This window comes from Spea bombifrons, chromosome 12 (genome assembly GCF_027358695.1).
Source record: "Spea bombifrons isolate aSpeBom1 chromosome 12, aSpeBom1.2.pri, whole genome shotgun sequence".
Taxonomy (NCBI): Eukaryota; Metazoa; Chordata; class Amphibia; order Anura; family Pelobatidae; genus Spea; species Spea bombifrons.
Genome location: NC_071098.1, coordinates 30,582,828 through 30,603,614, shown reverse-complemented (window position 1 = coordinate 30,603,614; position 20,787 = coordinate 30,582,828). Strand labels below are relative to the sequence as shown.

The 20,787-nt window shown below is 41.1% G+C and overlaps 5 protein-coding genes across 5 annotated transcripts; all 5 read right to left on the bottom strand.

Moving 5' to 3' along the window:
* Positions 1–5,504: 5,504 nt before the first annotated feature.
* On the bottom strand, positions 5,505–6,560 carry LOC128469731 (formyl peptide receptor-related sequence 3-like). Its single transcript, XM_053451532.1, has one exon. The coding sequence runs from the start codon at positions 6,558–6,560 to the stop codon at positions 5,505–5,507; it is 1,056 nt and encodes a 351-aa protein (XP_053307507.1).
* A 2,702-nt stretch (positions 6,561–9,262) lies between these two features.
* Positions 9,263–10,387, bottom strand: LOC128469730 (chemerin-like receptor 1). The gene has a single exon (XM_053451531.1). It carries the CDS (start codon positions 10,385–10,387, stop codon positions 9,368–9,370), a length of 1,020 nt encoding a protein of 339 aa, XP_053307506.1. The 3' UTR covers positions 9,263–9,367.
* Positions 10,388–12,643: 2,256 nt separating this feature from the next.
* On the bottom strand, positions 12,644–14,064 carry LOC128469729 (formyl peptide receptor 2-like). Its single transcript, XM_053451530.1, has 2 exons — positions 13,878–14,064; positions 12,644–13,757 (listed from the first exon to the last, which is right to left on the bottom strand). Exons 1-2 carry the CDS (start codon positions 14,062–14,064, stop codon positions 12,691–12,693), a joined length of 1,254 nt encoding a protein of 417 aa, XP_053307505.1. The 3' UTR covers positions 12,644–12,690.
* A 1,994-nt stretch (positions 14,065–16,058) lies between these two features.
* Positions 16,059–17,159, bottom strand: LOC128469727 (C3a anaphylatoxin chemotactic receptor-like). The gene has a single exon (XM_053451529.1). It carries the CDS (start codon positions 17,157–17,159, stop codon positions 16,059–16,061), a length of 1,101 nt encoding a protein of 366 aa, XP_053307504.1.
* A 2,397-nt stretch (positions 17,160–19,556) lies between these two features.
* On the bottom strand, positions 19,557–20,670 carry LOC128470302 (chemerin-like receptor 1). Its single transcript, XM_053452167.1, has one exon. The coding sequence runs from the start codon at positions 20,664–20,666 to the stop codon at positions 19,635–19,637; it is 1,032 nt and encodes a 343-aa protein (XP_053308142.1). The 5' UTR covers positions 20,667–20,670; the 3' UTR covers positions 19,557–19,634.
* Between the last annotated feature and the right edge of the window lie 117 nt (positions 20,671–20,787).

The window sequence follows — 20,787 nt, the reverse complement described above, 5'->3', positions numbered from 1 at the left end:
TCCGTATGAATAAAGGAGATGGAAATCACGCTGATTTGTTTGAATTAATGAGCTTTGTGTATGCGCAAGAATGATCAATATCCCCATTCCGTGATCCCGTGAGAGATCTGCCCACCGCCGCGCCTCCTGCAGACCCCTTTCTCATTAGAGAGACGTCCGTTGGCGCGCTTTAATTGCATATTCATCCAATTAAATCGTTTAAAGCGCCTGCATTATGCTAATTTCCATACTTTTTAATAACAATTCTAAACACAATCGGGGGGCAGCCAAATCGGGCAATTATTGTCAAATATGATTTTTTTCCCCCAGATTTATAATTAACGGCTAGAATTTAAAGAGATCGTTCCATCATCTCTCTTAAATTAACTTCTCTCTCCGCTGAGTCTTACATCTCGACTCGGAAATGTCCCTGATAAGCAACAAGCTAAGAAAGGAGACGTTGGCCCCCAAAATACGTGTAAATATAATATAGAAATAAAGTAAAAAGATCGGCCCCCTTCGGCCCCCGTCTAGTCTGCCCATTTCTCCTGCTGTAAAGACTCAAACCTTAATCAGTCATTGGCCCTTGGACTCGTTGGGAGGTTAGGATTCCGCATACCTCATTCCTCATCTCGTATTGAGTAAATTGTCATGTTGTTCTTGTTTTGGGAGAAACATAACAATTTAGCCAATATGTGGATTTCTATGCGGACATCTTCCAGGGGATGTGATATGGAAAGAATGCTCGAGCGCCCAACCCTATTCTCTTAATTTTAAGAAAGTTCAGCAAAAAGTAACATTCTTCTCTTAAAGCTGCGAAAATATTCATTCTTATTTGGTCACGCATGAGGGGTCCAAATACTAGACTTGTGAAATGGGCCAAATTCTGACACAATTGTTCGGTTTATTTTTGGCCCATTCGGTTTGGCTGAAAATTCAGGAGCATCATACAGAAAGGAAATTCATTCCCTCATTCTCTCACACTCACTCATTCTCGTTCACTCTCTCACGCTGTCTTCTGGATCTTCTTCTTCATTTTTCACCATCTTCTTCTATCTCTCATCTTCTATCTGCACGGCATACAGCTAGGGGATGGGGGAAGGGGCAAATGCTTATGGGGGGATTCTGCAGAGCCCCCCTCTGTGCATTTGTAAGGAGAGCACCATGAAGATGTAAAGAGACCACACGGCTATTATATGCATAAAAGAGCATAAGATGGCTGGAGTGCCCCTTTAAGTGAATTCTTAGCTGTCAATATGATGCCACCTCTAATCCCCAGCTTCTTCACCAGTTACCCCATTTAGTTAATGGCCCCTAATAAATCCTACCGAACCAACTGCATGGAAAGAGTTATTCAAATGATTAAACCAACACTAACAGCTTCTGTTTCCTTATCTGCTGCCGTCAATAAGAAGTTAACTGTTTGCTTTTCAAACAGGAACTGATCTCCGTCGGTTCCTTGAGACTTTTTTTTTTCCAATTTCACAGGAAATACAATCGATATTAAAATAAAATAAGAGCTTTGAAACGAGGATTTGTCTTCATCTTTATTTGATAACATTAGTGGTTAACGTCAACAGTCGCTTTAGATAGTGTCTAGAACAGTGATGTCGAGAGTTCATTAGACCTGACGTTCCAGAGCAGAGGTGGACATCTTTTGTGTTATCTTCAAAAAATAAAGCGGATGTTTTAGGATGTACAGGTGGGAATTATATAAGACGACCATGTCCTCTTTGCTCTTCAATCCGAATCAACCTCATTTTTGTAATTACAGAAGCCAAATGGCCAGATTTAATTAATTCTGATTCCTTTGTTTCTTCTGGATGGAAGCCCCCATTATCCTAACCTAGAGGACAAAGACTAGAGTGGAGGTCCCTCCATTATCCTAACCTAGAGGACAAAGACTAGAGTGAAGATCCCTCCATTATCCTAACCTAGAGGACAAAGACTAGAGTGGAGGCCCCTCCATTATCATAACCTAGAGGAGAAAGACTAGAGTGGAGGTCCCTCCATTACCCTAACTTACAGGAGAAAGACTTGAGTGAAGGTCCCTCCATTATCCTAACCTAGAGGAGAAAGACTTGAGTGGAGGCCCCCATTATCCTAACCTAGAGGAGAAAGACTAAAGTCGAGGTCTCTCCATTATCCTAACTTAGAGGAGAAAGACTTGAGTGGAGGTCCATCCATTATCCTAACCTAGAGGAGAAAGACTAGATAGATATATTTTTTCATGTTAAGAAATCTCTTTGTGAGCGTTCCAGCTGTCTAGTCCTATTTCCTCGAAGTATTATTAGCGACAAGGAAAATAACCATTTCCCGTGTTACCCGAGGACACGTTCCGGACAAAGTTTTTTTTATGGTTTCCCTCATTAGTTCCTCTTTGTAATTCAGAAACTTAAATGATTTGTTTCTCTGTACCGTCTTCACCTTATCATTGCGAAATCAGGTCTAGGAGAAGCTCGCCAGGGTTTATTATACAATTAGAGAGTTCAAATGTAGACCTGTCCTGCAGGGCCGGACTGGCAATGACACTTTAAGGCGGCGGGCTCCAGATGATATCAGTGCGGCCGATGGCTGGATATGCGCGACCGCATGCTATGTTTTTAAGCTCACATAGCATGCGCTTGGGTATATCCAGCCGCACAACACAGTCGCCCATCAGCCCACTGGGCTTTTTACCTTGGTCTTCCTCGCCCTCCTCACCCTTTTCAAATTGAAAGGACAAAGATTCCGACATATAATGTCCAATGTCAACTGGGCACCATATTGGAGACATGTATTGACCTGATCACGTCAAAGTCCTGTCTACAATAAATAACCCAATCACTTCCACCGTTATCTCATTGAGTCTCCCTTAACTCTATAAGTGACCCTTTGTGTCCCGCAGTAATTGCATCCAGTAATCCACCAGCCATCTCATAACGCCCATGGTTTCCTAATTAAATGAAGCCGTCGGGTTGTCAGTGAAAGTGTAGGGTGCGATGGCTTTGTCTGGATTTGGAGATAGATTGGTAACTGGATCTAGGATTAGCGGAACCTTGACAATCACATTGAGAATTTCATCATTTGGACATCTTGCCTTCGGAGCTTAATTGTCTCAGTGTCAGGTTAGCGAGTGTGAGAGTGTTTTAACGTTCTCCCAATTCATACACTAATCCCTGGTATCAGACCATAGATCAGAGGGACAGGTGGAAGGTTCAGCATTCTGTTCTTACACGGTAACACAATGATCCAGAATACCCGAAACGTTTATGAGTAACACCTGGAATATCGGTTATGTCTCTCGTACGCTCTACTGATAATACGGGAGCGTTAAGGACAGTGTGATCAATCCCAAAGCTGGGAGATCTGTAAGTGCCCCATGTTCCCAGGCCAAGTTGCTTTACACATGTCTAAATTAACCCTTCAGAACTCAAGATTCTGAACAACGTCCATATCTTGATTGGCTATCACCAAGCGTGCCGGCCTAGGCTTGAGCACCAGACCTGTCTCAGTCCAACTCATCAGGTGTGAAGGAACCTTACATCGTGGGCTTGCCCAGCTTATGTTCAACCAGACGTTTCACCCACCTCTACCTTGGGTTATGGGAGAGTCTCATGTCCTCCCATGCTATAGGAGGTTCTTCGCATTCACTTAAAGCTCATTCCTCGTTCAGATCCCGATCTCAACGGTTTTGCGTGTAACTCTAGGCTGTAACGTAGACATTCCGTTTGACTTGAAATTCTCGACCATGGACTTTGGCTCCTGGCACTGGAAATATAATTTTTGTCCAAGATTTCTAATTACAATGGGGCGGATTAAATATTAACTCTCAGCTATTGTGTCTGAGTCAAGTTTTGATAAAATCGCCATCAGGTTCCTTTTAAGAAAGTGCTAAACTGCTTAAAATGCAATTAACCATCCCGACCACCGGACACCCCCCCATTACCCCCACCAACACACACATTTTCTCCGAAACTCTGTAAGTGTGACATTGACACATCACATATAATACACGACAAGCGTTATACATGCTACTGTTCCACTATATTCAGCCAATACTAACAATGCCTAAACAAGCTTAGGAAAACAAAGGAGAAAAAACACAGAAAATGTCCTAAATTAGCTTTTTATTATAATAAAATGAATTAAATTTTAAAGTTTTTGTTTCCAAACATAAAGGTTTATTTATTTTGTTTTAATGCAGTTTAGGTTTCTTTAGTCTTATAAAATGATAATTATGTTATTTAAACATTCGGAAGTAAATAATCAGATCAAATCTGATCCGAGCTTTTATTTGTTTTATATCCGGCATTGTATACGATTGACCCGTCTTTTTTTTAAAAAAAAAATACTTATATTATCTACTGTATCTCGATCATATTTCTTGATGTTTTAATTCCTGGCCCGTTTGTGGCCCTCCAGGACTGGTGTCGTGCCTCTCCTTATTTCATAAATCAACAAGTATTTGAAAAGTGAAAATTCTAGGAAGTTTCCATTACCATGTTTGATAAATCTATATTTTTGCTCTAGCATTTATCACGCAGGTTGTTATCACTATAAATATTACAACTGAAAACAAGAATCTCTTTCAAACATGATTTATGGTTTTAAAAACATGAAAATAAATCCATTAGGTAAAAAAAATATATATATTTTTAATTCGACTCCAAAGAATGTATCATTTCTACAAATAATTCGTGTACAACACTGCCACCAACAGCTCAAGCAAGGAACTGCACATTGAAATGTATCTCTTGTAGAAATATATTTTGTTCCATCTATCTGTCTTTTTATCTGTCTATCATTTATCTTTTCATTAGCGTTTGCTATGCAGATGATTACAAAACAATTATAGTTGTTATTACTTATACATATATATAAGTGGAGCTTGTTGTCATATAAATGGTAACCATGGACTTGGGGTTTTCCGATAAATGTTCTCGAAACTCACAAATGACATAACGGGGTGAGTCGTTACACGTTTGTCTTATTTCGGTAGACCCCCGACTTGTTCTTAAACGTATAAACCGGGAGATCATTCTCTGGAGACGGACTATGGGATCGGTGGTTGTCGTCTGCTGCCACAGGATCTTTCTGGCCAGGTTTATTGGCCGTCATTATACATGGCGAAGTCAGGGCAAGAAGGTGCCAGCACACCCCTGTAGACTGGGAAAGCAAAATCATCCCTGGGACTTTAAATCAAAAAATCACACAAAGGTAAGTATGAGGGGTGGTTGGTCACTGGCCCATCTGACCTTTGACCTGTAGGCCCTGTGGACCAGTTGGTCAATTCAGGCATGGTTTTAGGTATTCATATAACCTAAACACAGCATATTCTCTTGGGTCCACAATTGTAACAATTATTGATATGTCCACCTACCTTGATCACGTAAATGATACCAGAGCAACTTCTCTGTCCACCATTTAAAAGACTATATGAGTGTTTTTGGGTGGGGGGTTGATTTACGTAATGAAAACGTAAAATAAAATATACAGGATGTACAGTTTAAGGTTCTTTGGAAGATAGAAATTCCTTACGAGCATCATGGATGAAAAGAAACCAGTTCAGTTCCAGTGACGCTGCGGTCATGTTGATCCTTGTCCTCAATGTCCCACTTCTCCTTGAAGGTGTTTTCCAAAATAAAAGGAATTGACCTTATGAGGCTTTTCTTGAAGTCGCGTCCGATGAAGACGTAAAGGATTGGGTTGAGGCAGCTGTTGAAGAAAGCGAGGCAACAGAAGACGTGGAACACTATGAAGTCGTAAGCGATGTCCACCTTAACGTCCATCAACTCTACCAGAGGCCAAAAATGGAATGGAAACCAAGAACAGAAGAAGCCGAGTACAATGGCGGTGATAACTCGGAAAGGTCGATTCGACCCAGAGAGGCTTCTGCTCTGTCGCAACCGAACAACGATGAGCGAATAGCAAAGTACGATGATGGTGAACGGAATGACGAACATGGCCACGAACTGAGTGATAACCATAGCCTTATAGTTCAACCCATTCGTATGTTCATCAGCAAACACCGGCAAGCAGCGGTTAACGCTTTGAAAGGGATCGGGGTGAACATCGTAGAAAGAAAGGTATGGACAGCTCAGGGAAAAACACAAAATCCAGGTTACTATGGAGACGTTCCGCGCTAATCTGGGCGTGCGGTGATTTTTGGACCAAACGGGACACATTACAGAGGTGCAACGGTCAATACTGATGATGAGCAAAAACGAGATGCTGACGAAGATGTTTAGGTAAAGAACAGTAAATATGACCTTGCACATTATCTGACCAAAGGGCCAGTGTCCGTCCATGGCCCACTCGGTTATCTGGAGCGGAAAGAACATATCGAAGACGAAGTCGGTCACTCCAAGGTTCAGGAACCATATTGTGGTCACCATCCTCTTCATCTTGAACCCAGCGATCCAGATGACCAGGCCATTACCAATAATCCCCATGACGAACGTTATGCTGTAGCATATTATAGTCATTATCTTCACGAAACGGAAGGTGCCTTCACCCAAAACATCATGGCGGTGGTCCTCCGGGGGGTCTTCGCTCGTAGCGTTGACGAGGAAGTCTGCATAAATGTCGTTTATCTCCATTTCGTCAGCAACTCTGCCATATGCAAAAAAAAAACACAAACATGGTTCAAACAATATGGAAATTATTAAAGTAAAAGGTTGTGAGGTTGTAGAGACTTGTCTTGGCATTCTAGGATAGTTGGCAGTTGTGTCACTTCAGTAGGGTTAATAAAATGATAGGGGTCTCACAACAATCGAAGACCGCTCTGCTAACCAAAACTCACTCTCTTTTGGCCGTAATATTTAGCACGGTTCTAGAATATGCTTTAGTAAGCAACAATTACTGAGCGGGGTGGTGGATAAGTGGAACAGCCTTCCAGCAGAAGTGGTAGAGGATAATACAGTGGGGGGAATTAAACATGTATGGGATGGATAAGACACAGTCGGTCCCATCTAGTCTGCATGTTATTCAAACCCTGATCAGTTGTTGTTCTCGTCTTAGATTCAGGAGCTGTATGCCTATCCCTTCCATGTTCCCTCACTGCATTAACCTCTACCACCTCTGCTGGGAGGCTGTTCCATTTATCCACAATTCTCTCAGTAAAGCACAATTTCCTCATGCTACAGTTTTAAAGGAGTGAAGGTGGTGGTTAATGAAATATGGTTTTTGTATTTCTTACCATTAGGTAAATAAGTAAACAGGGAAATAAAAAGTCAGATGTTTTAAGCAGCAATGTTAGTTTCTTTATATATCAAACAAATCGAACAAAATGATCCGACAAAATGATCACTGATTACATATTTGCTTAAAAATATCTACAATTATCCCGAATCTCATCACGATTACCATGCAGCTCCATCAACAGGTAGTCAACTCCCTAACGTGAATATTATTATTATTATTATTATTATTATTATTATTGACATAAAAGTCAAGCACCTGAATGAGAGCCTTAGGAAATGAAGTGGTTAAAACCAAGATTCGCTTTCATCTCAGAGCCCAAGCGCTCCGTACCTGATCCACCCGGTAGGTCCTGCCTTGTGCCGATGCTCCTGGGAAGTGCCGTCTAACTCTGCAGGACGAGAGCCCTTCTTGTGAATCGCTCTAATCGTTAATCTTCATGATTGTGAAATGTGATTTCCCAACGACTTTAACCAAATGTGGATGTGACGGTCACTTTCAGACAGCAGTTACTCAGATAAGAGTGTATCTGATGCCTTCACACGCGGTTTCATGTGCAGCCGGCCTCGGTTTAACCATCTGTGTTCACGACCTCCATCACAAACCCCTGCTAGAAAGAACTGGAAATTAACGGGACTTTTTCCTGTCCCACCATAGAAGAATGTATCGCATCCTCAGCTGCTTCAGTCCAGTCACACCTACTCAAGTCTCTGAGGGCCTCTCATCTCATATGAATTGGCCAAAGCATAATTAAGCTTACCCGCCACGTCAAGGCACACTCTCAATAGGGTGACATTTTTTCTTTTCCCTCTCATCCTACCACCTCACCGTCTGTCCCCTTGACCCGGCACTTTCGCATCTCCTACCATCCCTCTCTAGTGTCCTTACTCCAAACCTAATCAACATCTTTAATCCTTCCTTTTCCTCTGGTGTATTTCCATCCTCATTCAAGCATGCCATCATCTCCCCCATCCTTAAGAAACCTTCCCTCGATCCCACATCCCCATCAAACTAATCAATTAGCTAATTTCCCAACAAGGTCATTATATTTGTTAAAAATTCCCTGGTCTTATTTACTTTAGACCACAACAGGTCTCAAAAGTACATTATTAAGCAGAGGCCATATGTGTGAAACACGCCATGGATGGAGTAGCTTCCCAATTTTTCACCCCAATTAAGTCTCTACTTAAATCATGGCATCGTGACTCGAGGAAACCATGGTTAATAGACTTGGGCATTCGGATTCTCACACAGGAGAAGAAATGCTTCCCTTTCCCTGCAAATCCATCTTCCTTACGCTGGTCTCTCGGAGTACTTCAGCAAAAGGGAGGAGCCATGGGGACACTCCCCATTCCTCCAATCCAGGGGAGAGGGTATGTCTGGAGGCTCCACCCCTTTGTAGAAGTGCTGTGGGAGGCCTGATTAACAGAGCTAATGCCGGGGCAAAGGAGACAGGCACACGGAAGTGGTTGGCGGAGATGGTTGGGAGACATTAAGGGTGTGAGAGAATGTGAGAGGGCGTGAGAGAGCATGAGATAGCAAGAGAGAGAATGAAGGTGAATGATAATAAATTGTGTTCCAAATGGAGAAGGTAGTAAGACGGTAAGAGAAAGAGCTTGAGAGAACGGGTGAATACGAGTATGTGGGAGAGAATGAGTGAGATAGCATAAGAGAGTGAATGAGGGTGAGTGACAACAAATTTTGTTTCCGAATGGAAAAAGCCCTCCGGATTTTGTCCAGAAGGGCAGGAAATAAAATTTGTTGTCCGAAAATGAATGGACCACAAAATGAAACAAAAAATGTGTCCGAATAGTTTTTGGTGAAACACCCCAGTAGTTCCATCTGTGGCCCAAAATATATGTAAAATATCTTGAACAGCCCCTTACGATTTTGATCAGCCCTGAACAGGCTGTGATATGCGGAAGAACCAATACTTTAAATATAAGGGTGATATCTTTATTTTAACTTGTTTTTCTTACATTGTATGTTATTTGACATTTGCATGTCGATTCATTATTAAGTACAAGAAAGATACAGAAAGCAGTAAAACAATAAACTAAAGGGAAAACAAATTCTTTTTTTCTTTATATATTCGTACATTTTCTTATGTCTAATATCACTGCTACGTTCATTCACAGCACAATGACAATGGACGACTGATCTACGAAGCTGGAAACCGCATATCGGTCACGATGAATGGCGCAGATCATGCGTTATAACTCTCCAGTTCTGTCCCCATAACCGTCTGATCACCTTGATTCTCAGAGTTACAGTCACATCTCTCCCGAAACGTGCTTTCCAGGAGAAACGGGATCGATCTTATCAAGCTCTTTTTGAAGTCGTGTCCGATGAAGACGTACAAGATGGGGTTGAGACAGCTGTTGAAATAAGCCAAGCAAATCGAAAGGTAATACACAATCAGATCTGTTTCCCAGGTGGTATCGAGGTACACAAACAGAGGGCAGAAGTGGAAAGGAAACCAACAGCAGAAGAAGCAGAAGACAATAGAAACGATAACTTTGAACGGCCGATTGGACACAGACAGATTCCTGCTTCTTCTTAGTCGAATGATAATGATGCCATAACAAACCAGGATGATGAAGAATGGAACGATGAACATGGACACAAGTCTGGTAAGGAGCATGGCCTTGTGAGAATCCACGGAATACAGAGCAAAGCAGTAGGATTTATTTGTTTCAGATTCGACAATATCAAAAACAGCAAGGTATGGAGAGCTGAGGGTCAGACACAGGAGCCAAACGATTATTGAAACTATTATGGCTAATCTGGGGCTTCGGTGGTTTTTGGACCATACTGGGCACACGACGGAGACACAACGGTCAATGCTGATGATCATCAAGAAGGAGGTACTGACAGTCATGTTTAGAAAAAGGACAGTGTTGATAACTTTACACATTATCCACCCAAAGGGCCAGTGCCCGTCCAGTGCCCATTGGGTTATAAGGAGAGGTAAGAATAGGTCAAACGTGAAGTCGGCGACTCCCAGATTCAAATACCAGATCGTGTTGACCATCCTTTTCATCTTAAATCCGGCAATCCAGATGACCAACCCGTTCCCCACCACCCCCAAGACGAACGTTATACTGTAACCTATGATAGATATGATTTTAACCAACTCTACATAATAATTATAATATGCTTCTTTCGGTGCAGGGTCAGTAGTGGCATTGTCGATGTAGGAAAGGAAAGGATCTTCTGTCGCCATTTCCAAATCCGCTCTACAACAAAAGGAAAAAGTTACCTCGATGTAACAAAGTATAAATGTAATCACACCATCGATTTAATAGCATTTAGAATGTTAAAACTCTGATACTGGTTTAGGTTGAGCATGAAACCTCCTGGATGTTGATGTAGAGAAGTCATAAGACCATTTTCAGAAGATGGCGGGATAAGCTGATGTGTCAGAATGATGGATCCTTTAAGTGTTGCCTTTTAGTAGTTACTTACTACTTTAGCTGTAACTTTGAGACCTTCCAGAATAAGGAACATCACAGCGTGACTGTATGATAGTATGATTGGGGGGGGGGACCTGCTTGATCAAAAAGTAAATATTTTACATCTACCATTTGTCCCTTTTTTTCAACAAAGTTTAATGTGCTTCTTATATATTTCCTCAGCTTCTCAGTTTATGTTTTTGAGGTTTAACCAATCCGCCTTCATTTTATCACAGTTTGCTTCACACAGAGACCACGCATTCACACAGCAACTCCTCCTTTTAGTCGGGAGAAAGGTTCATGGGTGGTAGATGTTCACACACACGGCTTTTCACATAAGACATATTCCAATTAAGTGGAACGGACTCTTGGCACCAAAGAGACAACACCTGCACAATGTTTTCAGCTCTTCTCTAACCTTCCTACAATGTCCTACATTAACATCAAACCCAACAGACAGCAAAACTACCCACACCTAGAGACACCCGTAGCTACATAGTTACCCCTTATCTCAAAGTCTGCCAACTGCCCGCCATATTACATTATTAGAAATACAATGTAGCAGCACTAACGCCACTTGGTAAACCCGATCAAGGTTAATATCTCCACCCACGGAATGTCCACGTCCTTAGAATTCCTTTTCTGCGTTCTGTTTACAAACAGTCTGTAAAGCTAAGCCAATCATATCTTACCTGCCTTATTGTCGGTCCTGAAACAAAGCGACCGTCTTCTCTCCGTCCAAGCGGTTTATTGACGACTAACTCTTTAAAAAAGGACAAATAAAACTGTTGACATCACAGGAAGAGCGAATGGCTGGTTGATCGTAGAGATCGTCTTCGGAGATACCGTAATATCTTTAACTCAATATGGACATGATAAAGACGGAGCTATTAAAGTTCTCAGGGAAGAAAATGTATCAAGTGGGTTTAAATACAAATTCAATGGAATCCAAGGAAAGACTCAACACACCCCAGATGGAGTACAGCCAACATCATTCTTTCACTATTACCATTGGGATTTATCAAGACCCTCAACAGTGACTCTTATTTTTATCCTGGAGTATTGGCTGAACATTCCTAAAAAGATTTTAAACAACTTCTGAATTTTGATAAAGAAGAATAAGCTCATGGACCGACGCCGCACTTTGTCCTTGGACTTGAGCGATAGAATGAGAAGCCAGTGATGTATGAAGGTAGCCGGAGAAGGAACGCATATCCTCACAACGCGTTGTCAAAGGCACTAAAAAGTCCAATACGGAGCAAATTGGAGGGGAGTAAAGACTCAATTAGACAAAGATCAGTTGGGTTAGATTTTAGTGGTTATGGTCAAGAAGCCCCTTATGAAGATATGTCATTTTTTGTGTTTCCAGCCCTAAAAGTAACATTTTGTTCTAATAAAACAGTCCCCACGTTTGGCATTGTATGAAATCCCTTGGGTTTCTGGTTTGATGTCCCGTGAACCTACCCCAGGGCTTACCTCCTCATCAACGTCTACTTTATTAAATATTATTCATGTATTTGAACCGTAGCGAACGGCTGTGCAATAACAGCGAGAGCAGCTCTAATGTCTCATCGTACGTTACTTAAAGATCAGAGAAACTAAGTTGCTCGCGGCCAGAAAACTCCGATAAGGAAGAAGATTCTCACGCAGCGACAGATAACGATGACCACGAGAATACCAACAAAAAATACTAAACCCAAAAATGTGGGCAGAGACAGGTTCTTCTAGATCGAAATACCCTAGAGGCAGAACACGGGGGTACATTAGTAAGGATAAGGCTGAAAACAAATAATTCCAATATAATTTTTGATCTTTATTTTAACATTATATATATATATATATATATACAGGTATCATTATCATTATCAGCCTGTTGATAACGGTTACAGACGATTACATACAAGATAGATACAGAACGCAGCACAAAAATAAACTGAAGACAAAACAATATCTTTACTTTTTTTATATATTCTGACATATTCTCATGTCTAAGATCACTGCTACATCCATTCACAGCACAATGACGATGGACGACTGAAATACGAAGCTTATCGGTCACAACGAATGGCACAGATCATGCGTTATAACTCTCCAGTTCTGTCCCCATAACCGTCTGATCACCTTGATTCTCAGAGTTTAAGTCACATCTCTCCCGAAACGTGCTTTCCAGGAGAAACGGGATCGATCTAATCAAGCTCTTTTTGAAGTCGCGTCCGATGAAGACGTACAAGATGGGGTTGAGACAGCTGTTGAAATAAGCCAAGCAAATCGATAGATAATACACAATCAGATCTGTTTCCCAGGTGGTATCAAGGTACGCAAAGTCTAACAGAGGGCAGAAGTGGAAAGGAAACCAACAGCAGAAGAAGCAGAAGACAATAGAAACGATAACTTTGAATGGTCGATTGGACACAGACAGATTCCTGCTTCTTCTTAGTCGAATGATAATGATGCCATAACAAACCAGGATGACGGAGAATGGAACGATGAACATGGACACAAGTCTGGTAAGGAGCATGGCCTTGTGCCGTACGTTATACTTCTGGTAATCCTGGGCATATACAGGAACGCAGTAGGATATATTTTCCCCGAATTCTTGTTCAACATCAAAAAAAGCAAGGTATGGAGAGCTGAGGGTCAGACACAGGAGCCAAACGATTTTTGAAACTATTATGGCTAATCTGGGGCTTCGGTGGTTTTTGGACCATATTGGGCACACGACGGAGACACAACGGTCAATACTGATGATCATCAAGAAGGAGGTACTGACAGACATGTTTAGAAAAAGAACAGTGTTTATAACTTTACACATTATCCACCCAAAGGGCCAGTGCCCGTCCATTGCCCATTCTGTTATAAGGAGAGGCAAGAGCAGGTCGAATGTGAAGTCGGCGACTCCCAGATTCAAAAACCAGATCGTGTTGACCATCCTTTTCATCTTAAATCCGGCGATCCAGATGACCAACCCGTTCCCCACCACCCCCAAGACAAACGTTATACTGTAACCTATGATAGATATGATTTTAACCAACTCTACATAATAACTATAATATGGGTCTTCCGGTGCGGGGTCAGTAGTGGCATTGTCAATGCGGGAAAGGAAAGGATCTTCTGTCGCCATTTCCAAATCCACTCTGCCGCCTGCAACAAAAGAAAAAAGTTAACTCAATGTAACAAAGTTTAAATGTAATCACACCATCGATATTAATAGCATTTAGAATCAAAATAGCATTTGATACTGGTTTAGGTTGAGCATGAAACCTCCTAGAAGTTGACGTAGAGAAGTCATAAGACCATTGTCAGAAGACGGCGGGATAAGCTGATGTGTCAGATTGATGGATCCTTTAAGCGTTGCCGTTCCTAACAGTTTAAATACTTTTATATCTTCAAGAATCACAGTGTGACAACGACTGAGGGAAACACCTGCACGATCGAACTGGTTGGACATCGGGCTGGGATGTTGGGTTGGGCAGTTGATGGAATCTGGACCTGTTTTGAAAAGTTCTCCGATTTACAACAATATACCAAAGATCATTCTTATCAAAGTAAATCTTTACCAATCCCCAGCCTTCCAGTCCATCAACAAAGTTTAATTATTTTATATATACTTTTAAGAATCTAAGACAAGAACAAGTTTAAGGTTGGGGTCTTTACAGCAGGAAAACTGGGCAGGTGGTGCTGATCTGGTGGCAGGTTCTAAGAAAGGTAACCGTTCATTTATGACATTTCTTCAAACAATTATTCCAATTTAATTCTAACGTTTTACCACCATATTATATTGTTAGAAATACAAAACCACTTGGTAAACCTGATCAAGGTTAATATCTCCATCCATGGAATGTCCATGCTCTTAGAATTCTTTTTCTGTCTTCTGTTTACAAGTTTAAAGTTAAGCCAATCATATCTTACCTGCTTTATTGTTGGTCCTGAAATAAAGCGACCGTCTTCTCCCTGTCCAAGCAGTTTATTAACGACTAACTCGTTAAAAAGGACAAATAAAACTGTTGAATTCACAGGAAGAGCGAATGGCTGGTTGATCAGAGAGATCGTCTTCGGAGATACCGTAATATCTTTAACTCAATACGGACATGATAAAGACGGAGCTACTAAAGTTCTCAGGGTAGAAAATGTATCAGGCTAATGTACAGTGGGTTTATAAACTAGGTTAATGGAATCCAGTGGAACACTCAACACACCTCACATGGAGTACAGCCAACATCTCAGCCAACACCGAGCTATTCTATTACTATTGGGATTCAGCAAGATCCCCACAACCGGAACGTCCATGCTGGGGTATTGGAGTGTGGCTGGATTAAAACAACTCATGGATGTTGATGAAGAAAAATCATTACGGGGCCGCCACACTGTCCTTGCATGTAAGGGATAGAATGAGGAGCTCGTTGTGTACAAATGTAGCAGAAGAAGGATATAAGCTTTAAGTGGAATAAGAGACAAGACATACTTCCACACAATGCATTACTGAAGGCACTCATAGGTACAATGCCGAGCACAACCACTGAGATATTTAAACAAGGCTGTGACACACGAGCCCAAACATCATCCTTCTGGTGGAGTCTCAGATCCCCCTGGGGAATTAAACAGTCCCCACATGGTATGAAATTCCTCGGCTCGCTGGTTTCATGTCGTGTGTGTGTATCCGCAGGGCTTTCCTCATAATCAGCTTTTAGGGGAGTCCTAGCAGTCACACAATAAGCATCACGGTAAAAATCCGTTTGTAGTTTTATTTTACTTTCACACCTGTTTTCATTTCTTTTATTCCGCATTAGGAATTTAGGGAAGTCAGCCAAAAAACGAATGCACATATTTATACAGTAGATTAATAAAAACAGAAAAACACTGTCATGATAATATACATATATATATATTGGGTTGATACATATACATATATATATTCGTAAAAAATGTATTGCGGTGTGAACAATAACCCAGGTTACTGAATAAAATAACAAAAAAGTAAGGGTCATAAATCCAAACTTGAACAATGTCAGGAATAATACATTTCCAAAGAAAATCTCTCTCTCTCTCTGTATATATATATATATATATTATATTTTTTCCATATATATTTATATATCATTTATTAGGCAGAGTGTATATTATATTTTATAGTATAGCTCTTTATATTGTATAGTGCAATAAAGGGGGTACAATAAGTGCAGACATATAATAAATACAGCGGACTACTATAGCTATGAGTACATTAGGAAAAAAGGCCCCTGTGCCACAGATCTTACAGCCTAAGCTTTAAAATACACGCCTCATTTGTAAATGGATGAGAAATAGGCTTTAACCGGACAGCATAAAAACTTAAAATGGCGGACCGTACTTAAAATGGCTGGGGCCAGTGGTGAGAATTTCGTGGTGCTTTTGCTCGACATCATCTACTTTTGTCAGACTTTTGTTTTCCGCGCAAGCAAATCCCTAAACGCCTCGAGTGGTATTGAGAGTCTCGGCGTACGCTTCCGCGTCATCGTGACCTTTCATCGACATACACGGCACAGCGTTGGCGTCATCAACCTCTCCAGTGTTGAGATCGATCTTTTCGCTCATGATAGTTTCCAGTTTTTCTGGTAACGACTTCAGGAAATTATCCTTAAATTCCTGGCAGAAGAAGACGTAGATGATTGGGTTGATGCAACTATTGACGTAGGCCAAGCAAATGGAAATTTCGGTCGTTAGCATGTCTACTTTCCAGTGTTTGCCACCCAGCGGTACAAATGGCCAGACGATGTACGGAAACCAACAGATGAAGAAGCAGACCACTACCGCGGTGATGACCTTGAAAGGTCGAAGAGAACTTCTCGATCTTTTGCGGTTTTTCAGTTTGTAAACTATCAGGGCATTGCAAACTAGGATAATGAAGAAGGGACCAGCGAACATGAAGACAAGTCTAAAAACTAACATAGAACTCACACGTTTTCTTTCCAAAGTGAGAAGTGTTGTCATATATCTCGGAAAACATTCTGGTAAATAGGAATCAAATGAATAAGCTGCTCTAAACCATATACTGACCACAAGAGACCCCAGCCAAAGAGCCCCGGAGATTATTTTGGCCAATCTGGGTGTCCTGTGAATTTTGGACCAAAGTGGCCAGAAGATGGACACGCAACGATCGATGCTGATGGTCGTCAGAAAAAAGATACTAGTAAGCATGTTGAAGAATAAGAAGCTTTCCGCAAGAGCGCATAAGCCTTTTCCCAAAAATGAGCCGCCTAGAACCAGCGCCCATTCTGCTATTCGGACAGTGAGCGCAATGTTACAGATTAAATCTGTTATGGCCAGGTTGAGGAACCACACGGAGCTGACGCTCTTCATCCGGAAGCCAGCAATCCAGATGACCAGGCTGTTCCCCGTTATCCCGACGAGGAAAGTCAAACTGTAGCAAACGATGCAGATTATTTGAACGGAGAAATATATGTAGAAAAATGATGAAAATGAAACATAAAATGAATCATCGTTGTAGTTATAATCCCGAAGAGTCCAGTTATAGCTGTCATAATCGAATGGAGCTGGAGTTTCCATGATGGACCTACCAAAAAAAACCCAAAAAAACAAATAGGACTTTACTTTTTTGTTCTAGATCTATAATGACGAAACACGTTTCTATTTCATGGCAGCCATAGAATTATATCGAGTTATTTCTAGCCATAAATATGGAGTTTGAAGTCAGCTTCATAACTGATCCTTCAAGGGGCATCATTTATAACCCCCCAGGAGCAATTCTCGTTGGATGTTAGTATTCCTTTTATTGAATGTAAATCAAATTAAGGCTTTTTACACAAATGGTGACTCTGGACAGACCCTTTCTATTAAAGCGTGACTGCGCCCCAGCACACAAAGAAAGCCCCGTAAAGACATGGCTGGATGAGTTTGGGGTGGAGGAACTTGACCGGCCAACATCAGTGTCTGACCTCACAAACGCTCTACTGGATGAATGGGCAACAATTCCCACAAAAACTCCCCAAAATCTCGTGGAAATCCTTCCCAGAAGAGCGGAAGCTGCTATGGCTGCAAAGGGGAACCAACTACATATTAATGTCTGTGTAATGTCTATGTACACCGTTGGTGTAATGGTCAAGTGTCCCAATACTTTTGTCCATACAGTGTATGTTTGTTGACCTTTATTTCCCAACCAAGTATTAGTAATAATTGGTTATTCCACCCCAGTACCCGAGCATAGACATTGATGGTGCACCCCATGTATTCCAAATAGACAGAAACTCGATACGAAGTCCTACCGTGATCTCTGGTACTCCACAGCGTCTTCCGCGCTTTTGTTTTTGTCTCTCGTTCGTAGATGAAGTCCTCTCTAGCAGGGTTGCTGGGACAGTAAATTTCTGTCGGATTATGCCTTTTTTTTGTTTATTTTGAACGGTGTTATCAGATAGTTGCTAATCTTAAAATGAAGTTTTCTCCTTCAGTATTCTTTTTTGGAACTATAATCTTATCACATAAATGTTCTTGGTCTCAGCTGACTTGTGCCGAGATAAATTAACCGTTGTTTCTCTAAAGCCTTTTATTTATTTTAATGCTTTAAAGACTGATTTGCCAAATAATGGTGGAATTTAGGGAAAAATTTATATATTTATAGCTTTTCATATTCATAGTGTCTCACCACTGTCCGTCCATCTGGTGGACCAGTGAGCCGCTAAGTTTGTTGCTATCTTGATAAATTAAAATGGAGAAAAATATTTAAAAATATATAATTTTTTTCCCCTTCAATTTCACAAATAAAAGTCCTAAACATGAAAACATGAGCATGATGCGTCAATTTAGCAAAACTCTAAGTAATATATATTTTTATTATATCTTTATGATATTGCAATACAACGTGTTCATTTACAGATTTAGTGGTAACTACAATTTAGAATTTTAAGTAAAATTGTTAAAGCATTTGTAAAGTTATAAATCAATAAAACTACTCATCACATGAGTTTCGATCATTTTTAAACGCATGTTCCAAAATGTAATAAATTATTCGAAAATCCATGTCAATATAAACAAAAGTATAACATAGATAAACTGCATTCTACTTTGGTTACTGTCCAACAGGCATTTCAGTGGAACAGCCTCCCAGCAGAAGTGGTAGAGAGTGGTAATACAGTGAGGGTATTAAACATGCATGGGATAGACATACGGCTCCTGAATCTAAGACGAGACCAACGACTGATTAAGGTCTTTAAAGCAGGAGAAACGGACGACTAGACTTATCTGCTGGCAAAATATTTGTTAACCAAATAAAATATTAACAACTTCTATTCTCAAATCAATGCTTCGATCTTATAAGACACAAAGCAACATTTGCCAAAATATAACCCGGCAAAAATACACTGTAATGAAAAACATATTGCATTTGGGTAATGACAAAGGCCTTTACGCACAGGTTTTTTTTTAGTAATTACATATTTTACCAGAATACCCCCAGATTTCTTTCATTGTGGAGCATTCCTGCTAAAATAAGTAAATAAGTCACAGGAAAGTTACATAAAATGTAATATGCGTTAGCTTGTCTTTGCAGAAGGTAACGTTAGTTCTTGTGACACACACAAACGGCCACCAGAGGGCACTGTTGACGTTCGTTTCTGTAGAACTCTACTAAATGAACACTTTACTACAGGATCCCACTTCTTGCCCCTGAGCCACACTACTTCCAAACACTGGATTAATTATTGTGCATTATACAGAGGCTTTGCTATTCTTAAAACAATCGAATATGTCTTGTTTAGTTTTCACAGGCACAAAATACGACCACTTTTTAACGGGTACCCAATTAACTTGGCAATTAGTCCACAAGTTTATAGTCTGTGTAAGGTAGGCACAGCATAAGGCAAAGAGAAGGTGGTTGAATAACCCAGTGCGCCACGTGAAGGTGGAAGTAGAGAAAACATTCGAGGGATCTTTAAAATCAGAGTATGGCCCAATCAGTTAGCATGTATGGATCCGTGTCTGTTCTTAAGCAGCTTCCGCATTACCTCCCTGCAAAGAACTTACTGATATTCAAACAACATGAGATTCAGAAGATGACTTTGTTTTGCTCTTGAGGTCTGTCTGCATACTATCCTCGCTGAAGGCTTTCTCAAAGATAGACTGGATCGAGGTCCTCATTTTCTCCTTGAAATCTCGACCGATAAAGACGTAGAGGAAAGGGTTAACACAGCTGTTGAGGAAGGCCAGGCTGGAGGCGAGCGGGACGCCAACTTGTAGGACCCGATCAAAATACGTAACAGAGTGAGTTACGGCATACAATTCCAAAAAGGAGAACACATGATATGGAAACCAACAGAAAAAGAAGGAGATCAAGACAGCCAGAATAACCTTGTAAGGTTTGGTAGACGTGGTCATGCGATTTCTGTAGAGACGCGACGCAATCACGCTGTAGCAAGCGATGATAACAGTGAAAGGGATGAAAAAGCCAACGATGAACCTTGTAATCACTGTAGCCCTATGTCTTAGTAGAAACAGATCATTGTATTCATCATGGAACTTGTTGTAACACCCAATGGTTCCATCTTCAAATTGATCTGTGTCTCTGAAGATGAAATATGTTAAACTGAAACATACTGCGAGAACCCAAACAATCAGGATAACGACATAAGCCAACCGAGGCGTCCTGTTGTTCTGAGCCCACACGGGAAACACCACGGAAATCCAGCGGTCTAGACTGATGACGGTAAGAATGAAGATACTTGCAAATAGGTTCAGGAAGGCAACCGCGCTGTTTAGTTTACACATGAAGGTGCCGAAGGGCCAGTGGAACCCCATGGCTGCGTAGACGATGCTTAAGGGCAAGAAGAAAGTAAAGATAAAATCGGCAATGGCCAGGTTAAGGAACCACACCACGTTGACGGTTTTCTTCATCCGGAATCCAGCGATCCAGATAACCAGACCGTTTCCTGCTGTCCCCAGCAAGAAGGCCACCGTGTAGATACACAGAGTAAAAACATTAAGGCCATGTATACCGCGGTCTCCGTCTTCATAGTCATAATAACTATAGGTGCCGGTCGGACTCACGCTGGTTATGTTCTCCATTGCCCAGACCAAATCTGCCAGAGAGAGAAGAGAAGAGAAATGGAAAATGGTTGAGAAAACGCAAATCCTTCTTAAATGAAGAATACATATTTGTATATAACCCAAGTTATGTTTTTTGGGG